This window comes from Microtus ochrogaster, linkage group LG8, assembly GCF_000317375.1.
Source record: "Microtus ochrogaster isolate Prairie Vole_2 linkage group LG8, MicOch1.0, whole genome shotgun sequence".
In the NCBI taxonomy this organism is placed as follows: Eukaryota; Metazoa; Chordata; class Mammalia; order Rodentia; family Cricetidae; genus Microtus; species Microtus ochrogaster.
The window spans coordinates 25,671,817-25,687,403 of NC_022033.1; the positions used below are offsets into that span (position 1 = coordinate 25,671,817).

The 15,587-nt window shown below is 52.0% G+C and overlaps 2 protein-coding genes across 2 annotated transcripts in view; both read left to right on the top strand.

The window, feature by feature from the left end:
* Positions 1-11,870, top strand: part of Xkr7 (XK related 7) — a 28,311-nt gene extending 16,441 nt beyond the window's left edge. Inside the window, exons 2-3 of the mRNA XM_005363217.2 lie at positions 4,448-4,650; positions 5,623-11,870. Of these exons, the coding sequence (XP_005363274.1) occupies positions 4,448-4,650; positions 5,623-6,578 (1,159 nt within the window). The 3' untranslated portion in view covers positions 6,579-11,870. The remainder of the gene's footprint in view (positions 1-4,447; positions 4,651-5,622) is intronic.
* A 124-nt stretch (positions 11,871-11,994) lies between these two features.
* Ccm2l (CCM2 like scaffold protein) overlaps positions 11,995-15,587 on the top strand; it is a 25,596-nt gene continuing 22,003 nt past the window's right edge. Inside the window, exon 1 of the mRNA XM_026787180.1 lies at positions 11,995-12,084. Coding sequence (XP_026642981.1) covers positions 12,010-12,084 — 75 coding nt within the window. The 5' untranslated portion in view covers positions 11,995-12,009. The remainder of the gene's footprint in view (positions 12,085-15,587) is intronic.

Genomic DNA, 15,587 nt, shown 5'->3' on the forward strand with positions numbered 1-15,587 from the left:
TAGGGGGCAGGAGTGGCTGGACAGAGACCCAGAGAGGAGGCTGAGATTGTGGTTGTCCTGACAAGAGATGACGGGAGATGCCTGTACCAGGTGGTGACCCCCACCCGTGAGACGGATGGAGCAGGGACTGGAGAGGTGGATGGGAGTGACACAGGATGCATTTTGGAGAAAAGCAAGTCTGGATTCCTTGTCTAGAGATGGAGTGTCCTGTGTGGGCGTTACCAGTCCCATCAGTGGTGAAATCTGCCTCTTTCAACTTTCTTTCAAACAGAGAAGGCAGCAGAGTGTAGTGGGATTTCTGGCGGAGGTTTGAAGAGGCAGTTGCTTAGTGGCCCGAAGGAGCTAGAGACTACCACCCAATATAAGCTCCTCTTCTCTCCACCACCACTGTGTGCACATCCCTCTACAGTTCAAAAACTACTGCTAACTCTATCACTTGATTCTCACAATAAGGAAAAAGATTAGATTCAGGGAAGCAGAGACTATTCAAGACCATAAAGCAGGGTCCAGGGCAGGATTGGGACACAACCCCACACACCCAGTGTACCTCCATCCTGCCTTTAGGATCTTCATTCTGGTGACAGTGGTACAGACAGGGTGACAGGTTCCAGCCCTGTTTCAGAGAAGGAGAAACTGATCAGGGGACATGAGGTTGCCTGTCCTGGACAGTGTTGTTTTAAGACCTCTGTGGCGCAACATCTATCAAGCATATTAAAACACAGTCACATCCAACATCAAATGTAAATTATATATAACTAGATAAAAGCCAAATTGCAAATGACTAGCTGACATCATGTTCTGTTTTACAGACATTTAATTAAACATTTATTAATTTTGATTCTGCAGTTTTTCCCTGGGTTTTGAAGCCAATTTTCCCCCACAAGCCTCAAACACTCCCCTAAGCCCATGAACATCTCCCAGGTCCCTGGCAGCGAGTAGTTAGTGCTGGCTGGAAGAAACAGCCCCTGCTTTGGTCCCGTTGCCAAAAGGACCAGAGTAAGGCTGGGCTCAAAAAGGCTAGGCCTTTTGTCCTTAGGCTGCAGTGTGGATTCTGTGCTACCCTCTGACCCCCAAGCACCATGGACAGGTGGCAGAAGCCTCCTTTCCAGCCCTCTCCATCTCAGTCTTGGATGATGTGAGCCCTTTGTCTGCGGTTAGCTGGAAGCTGGCAGAGGACAGAGTAGGAGTGGGCGGGGAAGTAGCAGGAGGTCTGCCAGGTGGTGACGGATGCTGGCGGGGCTGGCACTTTCCTCATCCTAACCTGGGCGGAAACAGATGGTCCTCTAGCCTCAGAGAGACTTCCAGGGTATTGCTCTTCTCCAGCTCCCCAGGCCCCTTCTCACTGGACCAGCTGGCCTCTCCTTCCTGTTCGAAACCACAAGAACGAGGAAGGGAGTGGGGGCAGGTCTGGAATGAAGGTCTGTGTTCTCGGGCCCTCAGCAGCCCTGGGGACCACCTGTCCCCCCACCCCATAGTCCTCAGAGTCCTTTGTTCTCTTTCCCAGATCTGGTGCATCATCTCCTTAGCTCATCCCTGTCACTCCAGCCTGGACCAAACCCAGCCTTTCCTTGGCTTCCCTCCAAGGCAGTCCTCAGAGTAGGCTTTCGAGGCTCCGAGCTGATCCTATTACCTCCAATTTTGGGATTCAGATTAAAAATTAAACTTGTGCTCTCCAGTTCCGATTCCTTTTCTCAGGGATGAAACCTGGGGCCTTGCACATACTCAGCACATCACCCACTGCTGAGTAACGGCCCTAGCCCTGCAGCCTACAACTGGCTGCAGGATTTGATGAACTTTCACAATTCTGGTCTTTCTGTGCCCCATCTCATTGGAAGCCTTCAGTCTAAGTCAAGCACAGCAAACCTCAACCTATTCCCCTTAAAGGGTGTGGGCTCCCATTGCCTCTGCACTTTGTATCTGCCCATTCTCTTGAATGTTCTCCTCTACTGCTCTCCTCAACTGTGTGTCTGCAAGATTATTTCTTTGTATTTTATGCACATGTGTGTTTTGTCTGTATACATGTCTGTGTACCATGTGTATGCCGTGCCCACAGAAGAGAGCATTTGATCTCCTGGACCTGGAGTTACAGATGGTTGTGGGCTGCCATGTGGATGCTGGGAATTGAACCTGGGTCCTTTGGAAGAGCAGCCAGTGCTCATAACCAACGAGCTATCTCTCCAGCTTTCCCCCCACCACTAGTATTTTTTATTGTATTTTATTGCTAGATTGGTTGATTGATTTGATGTTTTTTGGTTTGGGTTTTGAGACAAAGTCTCTTTACGTAGCCCAAGCTGGCCTTGAATTTGTGATCCTCCTGCCTCAACCTCCCAAGTGTTAGGATTAGAGACGGTGCCACCAGGCCTGATGCCACATGTTTTCATGAAAACAGAAATTAAAACCAAGCATTGCAGTGCCTAGAGGAAGGGAGGTAGAAGGTGGAAGCAGAAGCATTAGGAATTCAGTACCAGCTTGAGCTAACTTGGGAGTTTAAAGTCAGTCTGGGTTACATGAGAACCCACCTTAAAAACAGAGACAGAACAAACAAAACCTGGCAAGGTGGCACATATCTGTAATGCCACCACTCGGACGGTGAAGGCAAGAGGATTTGGAGTTCAAAGTCATCCTTAGCTACTCAGTTCTAGACCAGCCTGGAGTACAGGAGATACTGTTAGGAAAGAAAGAGAAAGAGAGAGGGGATGGAGAGGGGGGAAAAATTCTCCCTGACTGCTCCTCTTCCCTGCCAAAGTTTTCCATCTCAGTCTCACGGAAGGGAAGAAGGGAAGGGCAAGATACATAGAGGCACAATCCTAGTACGGAGCTAGGTTGACGCACGCTGCTACATGACTGAATGATGCCGTCAGAAAACTGGGGGACACGAGGAGATGACTTATCACCATTCATCATAAGAAATCATCACGTCCTGGGGTTGCCAAGCAGCCAAAGGAACAGTCCCCTTTCCTCCCTGGCTACCCAAGTAGCAGAGAGGATGGATGTTAAAAAGCAGTGTCATATTGGAGAAGTGTCAGCAGCATTAATTGGGGACAAGAGGACCCCAAATTGGATGTTTTTGGCCACATTTTAGGGAGAAAGTCTATGACACAGGTCACTAGTTCTGGGAGGGTCAGAGCCACCAACCCCTCTAATTTTCATACGGAGACCCCATAGCACTACAGTTCCTTCCATAAGCTGTCAGCACACCGTGTATCTGTTGATCCCGTGGTTCCAATGGCCTAGGAATGCCAGCACTTTCCCATCCCTAGTGGCTCAGTTTGAGGTTCAGGCAACAGGTCGCTGGATCTGTGTTAGACCCTCTCCTCCTGTTTTCTGGGAAGCCGCTTTTAGAGAATCCCTCTGTGGTTTGGTCAAAGAGCTAACCTATCATTTCCAAAGCTTTTCAGGGTCTTGGGAAAGGCAGGTTCTGTGAGCACATGGAGAAATTAGACTCAAATCCTCATCCCACGTGAACACTGCTCTTGAACATCTATCCTCTTTGTTACGTGAGTAGGAATGAGCACATGCTCAACAGAGTAAGTGAGTAGTAGAGTCCGGAATTGAACTCGGAGCTTAGATCCTTCCTGTCTACTCCAAGGTTATCAGAGTTATTAAAGTCAGCGGGCTTGCAGCCAGGCGTTCTTTCTTTTGAGATTACATGGGTTGAGCACCTACTGGGTGCTAAGAACTGAGTGTGCAGTGTTTAGCAGGTGATGGAGTCCCTGGAATGGAGTTTAGAGCTGGGGGAGATGTGTGCCTAGCCGGGAAGTTCAACCCACTGTGGCAAGATCTGGAGCAGAACTGGGACTTGGGGCTGGGAGGCTGAGGGAGGCTCCTACCTCGGGGGAGGCTGTGGTCAGCAAAAGCCCAATATTGGAAACAAGAGCAAGACTTACCTAGGTTTGGGGCTGGGGTGGGGTTAAGGAACGGGAAGGGATGTTCCAGGAAAGAGAACAGCAAGTGTAAAAGGCAGACTGTGAGGACATCTGTCAAATGCCCTGGAATCTGTGGCCTGTGTCAAACAACCCGATATGTTTGTTGGGTGAGCAGCTGAGGCCCGGAGCAGTGGGTCAGGACTGCGGCCTGGCACCAGCTGTGATCCATACAAGAAACCCGTGGCCAAACCTCTTCAAAGTTTCCATCGAGAAGCGGTGTTGTCTAGTGGTTAGTACCCAGAATTGAGTTCTGGTTCCGCTATTGGCTAACTGTGTGGTCATGGGGTCACTGGCCCCCAGTTTCTTCCTCAAAACTGGAGATGGGGACAGGACTAGGCTAGAAGCTAATGGACGCACTCAGTGCTCCGCAACCATGTCTAGGAGAGTCGAACCCATTTGACAGTCAGAGAGTAGGTCATCCTGGTAGGGAGCTCTCCCTGGCGCAGGCGGGGAGGCTGAGGTGGGCAGGAACACGAGCCAAGCCGGGAAGAGCCTGGATCTGAGCACCACCTCCCCGGCAGGTACCTGCGAGCCCTGTACCTCGGGCTACAGAGTCGCTGGCGCGGGGAGCGGCTGCGGCGCCACTTCTACTGGCGGATGCTGTTCGAGAGCGCGGATGTAAGCATGCTTCGTCTGCTGGAGACCTTCCTGCGCAGCGCGCCACAGCTGGTGCTGCAGCTCAGCCTGCTGGTCTACCACAACCGAGAGCCAGACCTGCTGACTGGTGAGCCCCGCCACCTGCTGGCCCCTGGGGATACCTGCGCCCCGCCCCAAAGGCTGTCCTGTCTGGCCAGGGTTTAGGAAACCACACACCCTCAAGACCCTCTAGGCCTCTGCAGACCTCCCCTTCCCCCTGACTTGTCTCATCCACTCTGACACCACCCCTTAGACACCCTGGGCTCCTTTCTTTCCCTCCTCGATTGTCAGGGCAGATCATATCTTACCGCTGCCCTTTACTCCTTCCAATAAACCTTAGGCCCTGAGGGAGTCCTCTGCCCTCTACGTTCTACAAATTGTTGAGTCCTAGCCTGCATCCACGGGGACCCATTGCTTTACAGACCTGCCCAGTCCCCTCGGTTTTCAGAGACTCTGTCTACCTAGCCTTCACTGGATGCCCTAGTCTTGCACCAGGTCCTGTTTGCCCCACACCCTGCTTAACCCACCCGCACTGTCCCAAGACTCCATCACTAGTCTTCAGGCCCCCCTGGGGACGCCTTTTGCCCTCTCTCTAGCCCAGAATTCAGTGTCTCACTGGGATCCCCTCCCTACCTCTGCTTAGCTCTAGTTGTCCCTCCGTACCCTCTTTTTTTTTATCTTCTGATGGTCTGCCGACTCCTCCATGACCTGATGATCCCTTCTTGACCTCCTCTTCTACTCCCAGAGTCCTGGACCCTAATTTCCCACCTCCACCAAGACCCCTGAGCCCTGTCTACCCCATACTAGAATCCTAGACTTAACGTCAGTGGAGATCAAGATGAGCCCAAACCTATACCCACAGAAGCAGCTCACCTCATTCCCTACCACCACCCCGTTTCCTTGCCCTTGAAGATCCCAACCAGACCTTCCTCACGCCTGCTCCACAGATCCTTCCCTTACACCTCCTCACAGTCCAGGTCCTGACCCAGAACCTCCTCTCCAGACCCAACCTGGACCCACCCCTAACCCAGCCCACCCCATCCCTACCCTGTCTCCACAGCCCTCTCCATTTCTGCCTCCCTTGTGTCCCTGGCCTGGACACTGGCATCCTACCAGAAGGTACTGAGAGACTCGAGAGATGACAAGCGGCCCCTGTCCTACAAGGGTGCTGTAGCCCAAGTGCTGTGGCACCTGTTCACCATTGCAGCCCGAACCCTGGCTTTCGCCCTCTTTGCCAGCGTCTACAAGCTCTACTTTGGCATTTTCATCGTAGCCCACTGGTGCATCATGACCTTCTGGGTTATCCAGGGTGAGACAGACTTCTGCATGTCCAAGTGGGAAGAGATCATCTACAACATGGTGGTGGGGATCATCTACATCTTCTGCTGGTTCAACGTCAAGGAGGGCCGCAGCCGCCGCCGGGTGACCCTCTACTATTGCATCGTGCTGCTGGAGAACGCAGCCCTCACCGGCTTCTGGTACTCCAGCCGGAACTTCTCCCCCGATTTCTACTCTCTCATCCTGGTCTGCGTGGTGGCCTCCAGCTTTGCACTGGGCATATTCTTTATGTGTGTCTATTACTGTCTCCTGCATCCCAACGGGCCCATGCTGGGGCCCCAGGCACCGGGCTGCATCTTCCCTGAAGCTCCGGGGCCCTGTGCCCCTCCAACTGATGCCATCACAAGTCCACCAAGATCGCTGCCAAGGACTACAGGCACTGAGCGGGACGGGGCCTCGGTGGGAGGTGAGCGAGCCGGGACCCCTACACTACCTGTCTTCCAGGTGCGACCTGGTTTGCCTCCCACACCAGTAGCTCGCCCCTTGCGGACAGAGGGGCCTGTCATTCGGATTGACTTGCCTCGGAAAAAGTACCCAGCTTGGGATGCTCATTTTATTGATCGCCGGCTCCGCAAGACCATCCTGGCTTTGGAGTATTCTTCACCTGCCACACCTAGGTTGCAGTACCGGAGCATGGGCACCTCCCAGGAGCTGCTGGAGTACGAGACTACAGTGTAGGCACCGTCTGCCTCCCAACAGGGACAGGCTTGACTGACTCCACATTGACCACAGTGTTGAGTCTGTATGTCAGGGACACCAGGCTAAGTGGGGGTAGATCTTTGGATCCAAGAATGGCCCCGCCACTGGCTTTCCTTGGGGAAGAGGGCAGCCCTGTGGAGGCCCTAGGTCTCGTTTTTTAGCCCTATGACCCATTCACTAAGTTCCCCTGGACCAGGGCACAGGGCGTCAACTGGTGCTACCCCTCACAAACTGCCCCACTCTCATGGGCATGCCATATTATGCTTGGCACAAGGGTCTCAACCCTCTCCCCTGCCTAGAATCACCCACATCACCCCTGGTGGGCCAACCAGAGGAAAGGCACTGCTCGGGGGTGGGGGGGGGTGCTGCCTGGGATAGGAGAGGATCCCTGAGAGAAGGATGGGGAAAACTGTGGGGTTGTGGGATGGACTGGGGACGGATCTCTGGACAGAACCTGGCACAGTTCCTGTAAGAAGGAGGAACTGGACAGCAGGAGGATTAGAGCAGGAAGTCGGAGAGAGAACTTGGGGATCCAACAGTGCAGACACTGGCAGGAGGAGACCCCCAAGGAGCGAGGGGTGATAGCAGAACGAAGGGGTCCAAGCGTGGGGTGGGTGCCTTTGCTTGGGAGGTGCACTTGTTGGGAGCTCTGTTACAGATGAGGTCTAGACCCCTCAGGTGAGAGGTCACAGGTGCTGTCTGCTCCAGATGGGCATCTGAGATGTTCCCTGGAGATGAAGGCCTTCAGCACAGCGGATAAAATGTCCCCGGTGGTACTCCGTCTGGCTCAACTACAGATGAGGCTCTAGCTGGGGAGACGTCTTAGTTCTAGAATACCTCTTGAAAACAGGTCCCAGGGAGCTGCTGATCTCTTCTAAGGATCAAGGACACTGGAACCTGCTGCTCCCGTGTGGATGCTTCTAGCTTCTACCATGGGCAGTGGGGGAGGAGATATGGAAACATGGACCACGGGGGATATTCTAGAATGGGTGCTCTAGTTCTAGGTTGCCAAGGTTTATGGAAGTTCTAGACCCCTTTCCATGTCCCTAGCCCTATTGTCTTTAAAAGGAAATTGTCCTCAGAACCCTTGAGACATTTCTGCTGCCAAGTGATGCTCAGCTGGGGACATGACATAAATCTTGGCTTCCTGCCTCTCTGCAACTGAGGTTCTCTGGGGTGCATCTGGGAAACTGATTTGTTTTATCTCAAATCTGACAAGGCCCCAGGTCTGTGACCCATTCCCATGGTCCAAACATCCTGGGTTACACAAGGGACCATTATCCTGGAATGTGCCCCCGGCCTGGGACAGCCCATACTGACCAGGGCACATTATTGGTGGGAGTATGTGGGACTAGGGAGCTAGGCAGCTCTGTGAAGTAGAAGGTGGCACTCTAGGCAGGGCCTGGGGTCTCTTGCCACTCCCCTATGCCAACTGAGGTGAGCTCACTGGAAAGGAACAGCCAGGGACTGTGGGGACGAGTACAGACTGGGCTGGAAGTGTGGAGGCCATGCGAATCCTAGACTATGCAAATAAGATTGTTTAGCCCTCCCTGGCTCAGCCTCTCTTGGAGTTACAGATAGAAAAACTGAGGCCCAGAATTCCAGCTTCTCTCACAAGGTCTTAGACTCCTGGCTGCCCCATCCATGGTGATGTGGCAATGATTGATCTGCTAAGGATACTGGGAGGGAGTTACACTTGGGGTGAGGCTGAGAGGGCACCCTGTGTGTATGCACACACAAGCACACATCATACCCAGGATTTAAGCCACCCTGCCTGGCCCCGTGGGTAGCTATATTCGTTCTGTCAGTGTGGAATGCTTTTTCTTCCTTCTGCTTCCCTGACCCCCAAGAGGCCTCCATAGTGACAGACAGCTCACCCTGACGCAGGCCTGCTCCGAGGGAGTCACCCTTTCTCTTTTCCCTCTACCCAGAGCCTGCCTGGGAGACCAGTTCCATAGCCAGCTATACACCTGTCACACTCTGTAAGATGGAGCACTGGGCATGGGCCCCAAACCCAAGCAGCCTGATTCTGCAGGGCTCATGGTGCCAGGAAATCTCACTCCATTGTTTCCGCTGTGTGTGGCACCCTACAAGAGCTACACCTCCATCCCACACATCAGTATGGCGACATCTGGGCTACCCTTGGCAAGCTATTTTAACCGCCACCCGCCCCCAAGGTCCTAGAATGGCTCTGTGGATGCCCCATTCTCCAGCAGCCTGGAAGGAAAGGTTTCAGATTCCTTAGCTGGTTGCTGAAGGAGGCCAGGGCAGGCAGGGAAGCAGGATAAGCAGAGCCAGGCACGGCCTAAGGCTGCAGGGAAGCCAAGGCCATATTTCACCCCAATATCACAGAGCTTTCCCCAGGACCCCTGCCTGCAAGGCTGTGTCAGAGGGCCCTCGCCTTTCCCGCTGTCAGGACAGAGCCCATCTCCCTCCGCAGTAGCCCCTCTCCCCAGCTCAGGCCCCCATCCTTCCTGGCCTGAGGCCTCTCTTCTTTATCAGCCCGTGCTTTTGGTTCACAAGGACAAAGAATCGGAATGGGGAAAGGCCCCATCTTCTTGGAGCTGTTTTTGGTTCCTTTCTGTGACACAATCTACCTCAGCCAGTCTCTTTCCCCAGCCACAACTGGACCCCTGGGGTCCTCCGCTCCTGTTCCCAGACCATTGGAGTCTGGATTCCCAGGGTCCCTGTAAGGTTCTTCCAGTGAGAGAGGACTTCAGGACTACAGCCTTGAAGGAAGGGTCCCCAAAGTCACCTGACCTTCAAATTCATTATATAGAAGAAACAAAGAGGGCCACGCATTTACCCAAAGTCACACAGCAAGTAAAATGGAACCACAGAGTTTTCCTGGGTATCAATAAAAGTGAGGTCTGTCTTAATTTCTTCAGGAGCAGCCATAACAGGCCATCTTGGGAACAGAAATGCCAGGCCTTCCCTTCCTAATGTAGAACCGCGCCTCCTGTTCTGTGAGCTTTCACCCTCAAATCAACCCCAGCTGCTGGCTGTGCTCCTCAACCTCCCCAGGCACCACGCACCTCCTACCGTACCTCCACCCACCGACGTACCATGTGCCTTGTAACGGTCAGCCCAGCCGGCAGCACAGGCCTCCACTCTCCCCTGCAGGGACTGTCGAAAAATGTAGGCTTGGTCCCATCCTCTCATCTCCCCCAAATCTGCCTTACTTTCAGCCGGGTTACCCCTACACCTGTGTCTCCCTGAAGTGTGTCACCCCAAGGGCTGGAGAAGCAGAGGCCCAGGAGGGTAAGCAAGGCTGAGAATATGCAGGTTTCTGATTGAGAACATGGGAGCTTGGGACCGTCATCCCCAAACACTCCCCTGAAGACTAAGGTCCTGTAAGCCCTTCCCTTGCAGCTTGCCTGGGGCTGGAGTCTACAAAGGCCTGGCAATGAGGGGAAGGTTCTCTGAGGCAACGTGCATGGGCATAAATAAAGTCAGATGCCACCAGAACGGAAAGTGGGGTGAGTGAAAGCTCGAGAAAGCAGAACTATAGGGGTGGGCAGAAGGAGGGTGTTCTGTGCCAAGGAGCAATGAGATTTATTTAGGCTTTGGAAAGCAACCTAATGGCCACCAGTTTGGGACTTCTAATGCATCAACCCCTTCAGGGATGTTGGGAGCCTCTGGGATTTGGCTTGGTCTAACCCTAACTCTCACCCTGGTTGTCTGGAAGACTCCAGTTCCTTGGTTGTTCCCAGCATCTGATAAGGGGTCCCTTATGTGCCAAGGAGATTGCTTAGGACCTGGAGTCTTTTCCGGTTGGGGGCTCCCGATTCAGGAGGAATCTTTCCAAGCAGAGGGAGAGTTTAGGCACAGGTTGCTAACTGAACGCCAAGAACCCTGATCCCATCCCTGGCTGCCCCACAACTCTTTGGCATCTGCCTCCTTCCTAGACTGAGCCTATGTAGGGCTGAAATCTATAGGAAGCGCTCTGTGGTGTTGCCGTGGAAGGGAAAGGATCAGTGCCAATCCACAGAGGAAGTGTGGGATAGGGGTGTGAGTCCCCCTTCTAGTCAAGGACACTTCTGAGGCCCTAGGTTTAGGGAAACAGAACATGTGTGTCATTCTGGGTTAGGATACTGAGTTCTACTAGTAGATGCGAGGAGAGGAAGACCCGAATCAGGACAAGGCAGAGGGTCCACTCCAACCAGGTCTGATTCCTGCAGGCAGAATCCCCGAGCACGTAGTGTTCCCATGCTCAGCCCCTCCACTGTAACCTCACCCCGAGGTCACCCCCTCCTCAGCACTGCTGGCCTTTATTCTATGCACAACTCTTTCAGAGTCCCCAGGCCAGGCTGAATGGTGGGAGCTCAGGATGTCTGCAATAATCTCATAGTGGAGGGGGTCTTGGGACAAAGCGGGAGTGAGGATAGCCACAGGAGGGAGGAGGGCTTTCCTTTCCCTCCCTTCTCCAAAGTCTCAGAGTCCAGTCAGACCTAATAAGACTCTCTCTCCCTGCCCTCCTCCTGTCTGGCTTCCAAACCAGGCATAAGAAGGGGTCTGAACCATCCTCAGAACCCTCGGATTCCCTGAGGATTTTGTGGCTTGAGAGTTGTTTTGTTTTTCCTCCCCCAAAAGCCACCTAAATAAAGCGTTTGTTTTGCTATCTTCGATTAAAGCTGAGTGGATAGCAGATACATCCTAGTGAGGACTCAAGTGTGAAGGACGTCTGCATTCTGTATTGGATGACTTTAATGCAGAATCTTCAAGAATACTCACGGTGTCAGGCCCTGCCTCTGCAGACACTTGGGTGGGGCCTGGGACCTCCACATTGGGCATCAGTGGTTTAATTATCCAGTTACTTCCTAGTTTACAGATGGGGCAGGCCCAGAGATGGGAGGCAACTTGCCCAAGTTCACACGGCAAGCTGGTGGTAAGCTAGGATTCGAGCCAAGGTCCCTTGGGAGGGGGATCCCACCAGAATCCCTTTGCCTCTGATGTCCAACACGTCCACAGGAACCACTAGCCATGCCTAAGGGCCCAATCTCCCTGTCAGCACACTCCAGGGGACTTCCCCATGTCCTCTCTCCCCTCTGTGGTCAGCCCCAACTTCTGCCCGCTTCTTAGCCTATCCCTAGGCCCCATCCTGGTATTCACTACATCTGTGCCATGCCCAGCCCCCCAGCCCAACCCGCCCTTTCCAGCTTTCCCTGGGCAGGGGAGGGGCCAGGCTGGGGCTTCTGTACTGAGACTTTTGTACACCACAAACTTTTTGTATATTTTTAATTTTGCTGCAACATGAGATATTAAAAGTCATTTCAGTACATTCTGCTTGTGTCCTGTTTGGCTATTCTGGGCCAGGAGTAGGAGATGAAGAAGACTGCCTTCCACCACAACCCCACCGAATCCTTTAAAGGCGCTGGAGAGGGAAAGAGCAGGGCCTTATCCAGACCAGATGGACAGAAGCTCAAACAACCAGAACATTTCTGGGGATTCACTCCAAGCTCATTTTACAGAAAAAGGGGGAAAGGTGAGAGATGGGAATGTACTTCTCCAAGGTCATAGAATGAATTCTTATAAAAGTAAGACTCTGCCTAAAGTTCCCAGCTCAACTCAAGTATGCATTGAGTGTTTAGGATGCGTGTGCCAGGGCAAATTCTAGGTACAGTGAACAAGAAGAGTAAACAGGGCCCAACCTCAAGAGCTGACCTTCTTGGGGGCCTTGGCCCTAAGAGATGCCTCCTGGGTAGGCTTTCTATTCTCCCCATGCTGGGGATTGGGTACACGGCACATGCTTAGGGGACATGCTACCATTGGTTTGCAACCAGTCTTGGATTTGACTTTAACATAGCGCTTCCCAAACACCAGAGAGTATGAGAACTAGATTTAGCAGGGACTCACACCACATGATCTTAGCCAAAATGCCAGGAAGCGATAGAGAGGGTTCATTCCAAGAAAGGCTTCTGCATTTCCAAAGGTCTCAGCCAGGTACGGTGCACACCGTGGAACCCCAGCACATGAGAGGTAGGAACAGGAGAACCAGAAGTTCTAGGCAGTGTGGGCTACGTTAGACCCTGTCTCCAAAATAAAAAAGGCGAGATCCTGTCTCCAGAATAAAAAGGTGTCTAGGAGATTCTGGTGTGAAAGACCTCTGTCTGATGACCACTGTTTTACGTCCTCCTCCAAGTCTGATGGCGGCCTTCTCTTGGTGCAGAACCTTAAAGATCAACCTTCTTGGCCGATGATGACTTACTAGAAGCCGGCCCCCAAACACTGTTGGAAGCACATGTTAGTGATACCCAGCACTGTGACAAGCAGACAAAATTCTGAAAATAGAACCTAGAAGGAGGGAGGATGTATCATGGCTTTCCATCTCCATGGCCTCTTGGTTCCCCTTGTCAAAGGGCTGGCGTGTGCTGACACAGAGCATCATGGCAGGAGGTCTGTGGCACAGTACAGTGCCTTGTCGGGTGACCGACAAGAGGAGAAAGAGACAAAGCCAGTTCCTTCTCTTTGGCTTCTGTTCTGCCTGAGCTCCCAGTCATCGGACAGTGCCATCTGGATTCAGGGCAGCCTCCCCCTCAGCTGCTACGCCACATGCTGTTGTCTCTGGAATGGAGTTCACCGACAAATTCGGAAGTGTGCTTGACTCATTTCCTAGGTGTCTCTCACCCCAAACTGACCCCAAGATTAACTACCAGCAGGGCCATGAGAGACGCTTGCAGCCAAGCCCGATGACCTGAGTTTGATTCCCAGGTCTCATTGGGGTAAGGGGAGAAAAGACTTCTGCCAATTGTCCTCTGACCTCTACATGGGTGCTGTGGGACCCAGGTATCCACAGAGGCCAGAGAGCACCCGATTCCCCGGAACTGGAGTTACAGGCCATTGTGAGCCACCACAGAAGGGAGCTGGGAACCTAACCTGGGTCCTTTGCAGGAGCAGTAAGCCTTCTTAGCTGACATCTTAAATGACAGTCACCTCCCATTCCTGCAGAAATCTGTTTCTGAAAGCCTTCCTGAGGATACTGATGCTGGCCCCAGTGCACATAAATCAGACCTTGGAGCATTAATTTCCTTGGCTAGGGGTTGGGTGCGCGGGTGCACATGAGCTGGCTCCAGGACTCTCCTCTAGCCCCGTTCCCCTATTATATGAAGAACTTCTTATCTTACATGGGCACAGGCACTCTGGATAAAAGACTCCATTTCCCAACCTCCTTTGCCACTTCGTGTGACCATAGAACTGTAAGGAAAGTCTAATCCTTGCTTCATAATAAGAGTACTGCAGTCTTGGAGAAGTTGAAGGGAAGCAGTTTATTTTTCGATCTTGCAAAGTCAGATGTCAGCCTAGAGGAGGCTCACTAACAGAGACTGAGGAAATCTTTATATATCCTAAGACATGACCCCTCCTCTCTCTCTGGGGTCATCAGGAGGCTATGGTCTTATGCACTATCTAGGTCTTATGTTCCTGTCCATCACATTTGTCTTTTGTTCCATGAAAACCCTGTGTGGGCTCATCTCTACCGTTCCCTCCTGTTTATTTTAGAGCTTATCCTATGCCTGACCTTGCAGAGACACTTGGCTGTGAGTTTTCTACTCTAAACCTCAGGTTTGAGGGTGGGCACTTAGGGAGTAACAAAACCAACAGACAGGAGTTAGGAGCCTTGTGTTTTCTGTTCGTTTATGGTTGAACCTAAGCAAGCTGGAGGCACCTTGAAGGAAGAGCCATCAGCTGTGCTTTCCAACAGAGCCAAGTTCTGGCCCCTAAGATGTGAGCGGCAAAACTTAGAACTACTTTAAGGCATCTCTTTAAAGGAGGGGGCAGCACTCCGCTCTCAGCCTAGGTACTGCTGAACTGGATGGAGAGACACCTTGCCATGGAGACGATGGGGCGATGCTGCAAGGCAGGTTGTGCTGGATCCCAACACACAGGGCTATTATACCTGTCTAGACTCTGTGCCTTGGCTGTTATGATGAAAGATAAAGAATCAGGTGGACGCCGCTGTTGGGAAGCTCTCAGTTATGGATCCTGGCTGGTGTATCTGGACCACTGTCTCCTAAGAGAAGGTTTTTGGTTTTTCTGCTTGTATGCTTGTTTTGTTGTTGTTGTTGTTGTTTGTTTGTTTGTTTGTTATGAGTGTGAGTATTTCCAGGAATGTACACCTTGTATATGCCTGGTGCCAGGAGGTCTGAAAAGGGCATCATCTGATCTCTTAGCACTGGGGTTACAGGTGGTTGTGAGCCTCCCGTATAGGTGCTGGGAAATGAACTTGCGTTCATCGAGTGCTCTTTCATGGCTGAACTATCTCTCCAGCCCCTAAAGAAAGTCTTTTGAAAAGTCGCCAGCAGGGTTTTCTTCCAGAATAAAAGGCCCCAAATTGGCTGGAGAGAGGGCTTGGAGGTTAAGAGGTTCTTCCAGAGGTTCTGAGTTCGGTTCTCAGCAACTACATGGTGGCTCACAATCATCTGTAATGAGATCTGGTGCCCTCTTCTGGCCTGCAGGTATACATACCAGCAGAACACTGTATACTCAATGAAAAAATAAATTGTTAAAAAAAAAATAAAAAGACACTAGAAAGAGGAGCTTGGTGTCATCTGCCCGAGGGACTTCACATCTTTTACTCTGCAGCCATCTTGCTAGATACGTTGCTTGCTAGGGCTCTCCTGACCTGATCCACAGAAAGAAGAACATGGCAGGAAACCAGTTTCTCACAGTCCTGGAGGCAGTCCAAGACTAAGGTATTTTGAGTTGGTTTCTCCTAAGGCCCCTTTCCTGGCTTTGCAGATCTGGCTTCTCACTGCAACCTCAGGGGGACTTGTCTCTGCACAAATGTTCCCAGTCTCAATATATATATATATGGTAGCACACAGCCTTAATCTGGAACTTGGGAGACAGATGCAGATGGATCACAGAGTTTGAGGCTAACCTGGTCTACAGAGCGAATTCTAGAACAGTGTCTTAGTTAGGGTTTCTATTGCTGTGAAGAGACACCATGACCATGACAACTCTTATAAAGGAAACATTTAATTGAGGCTG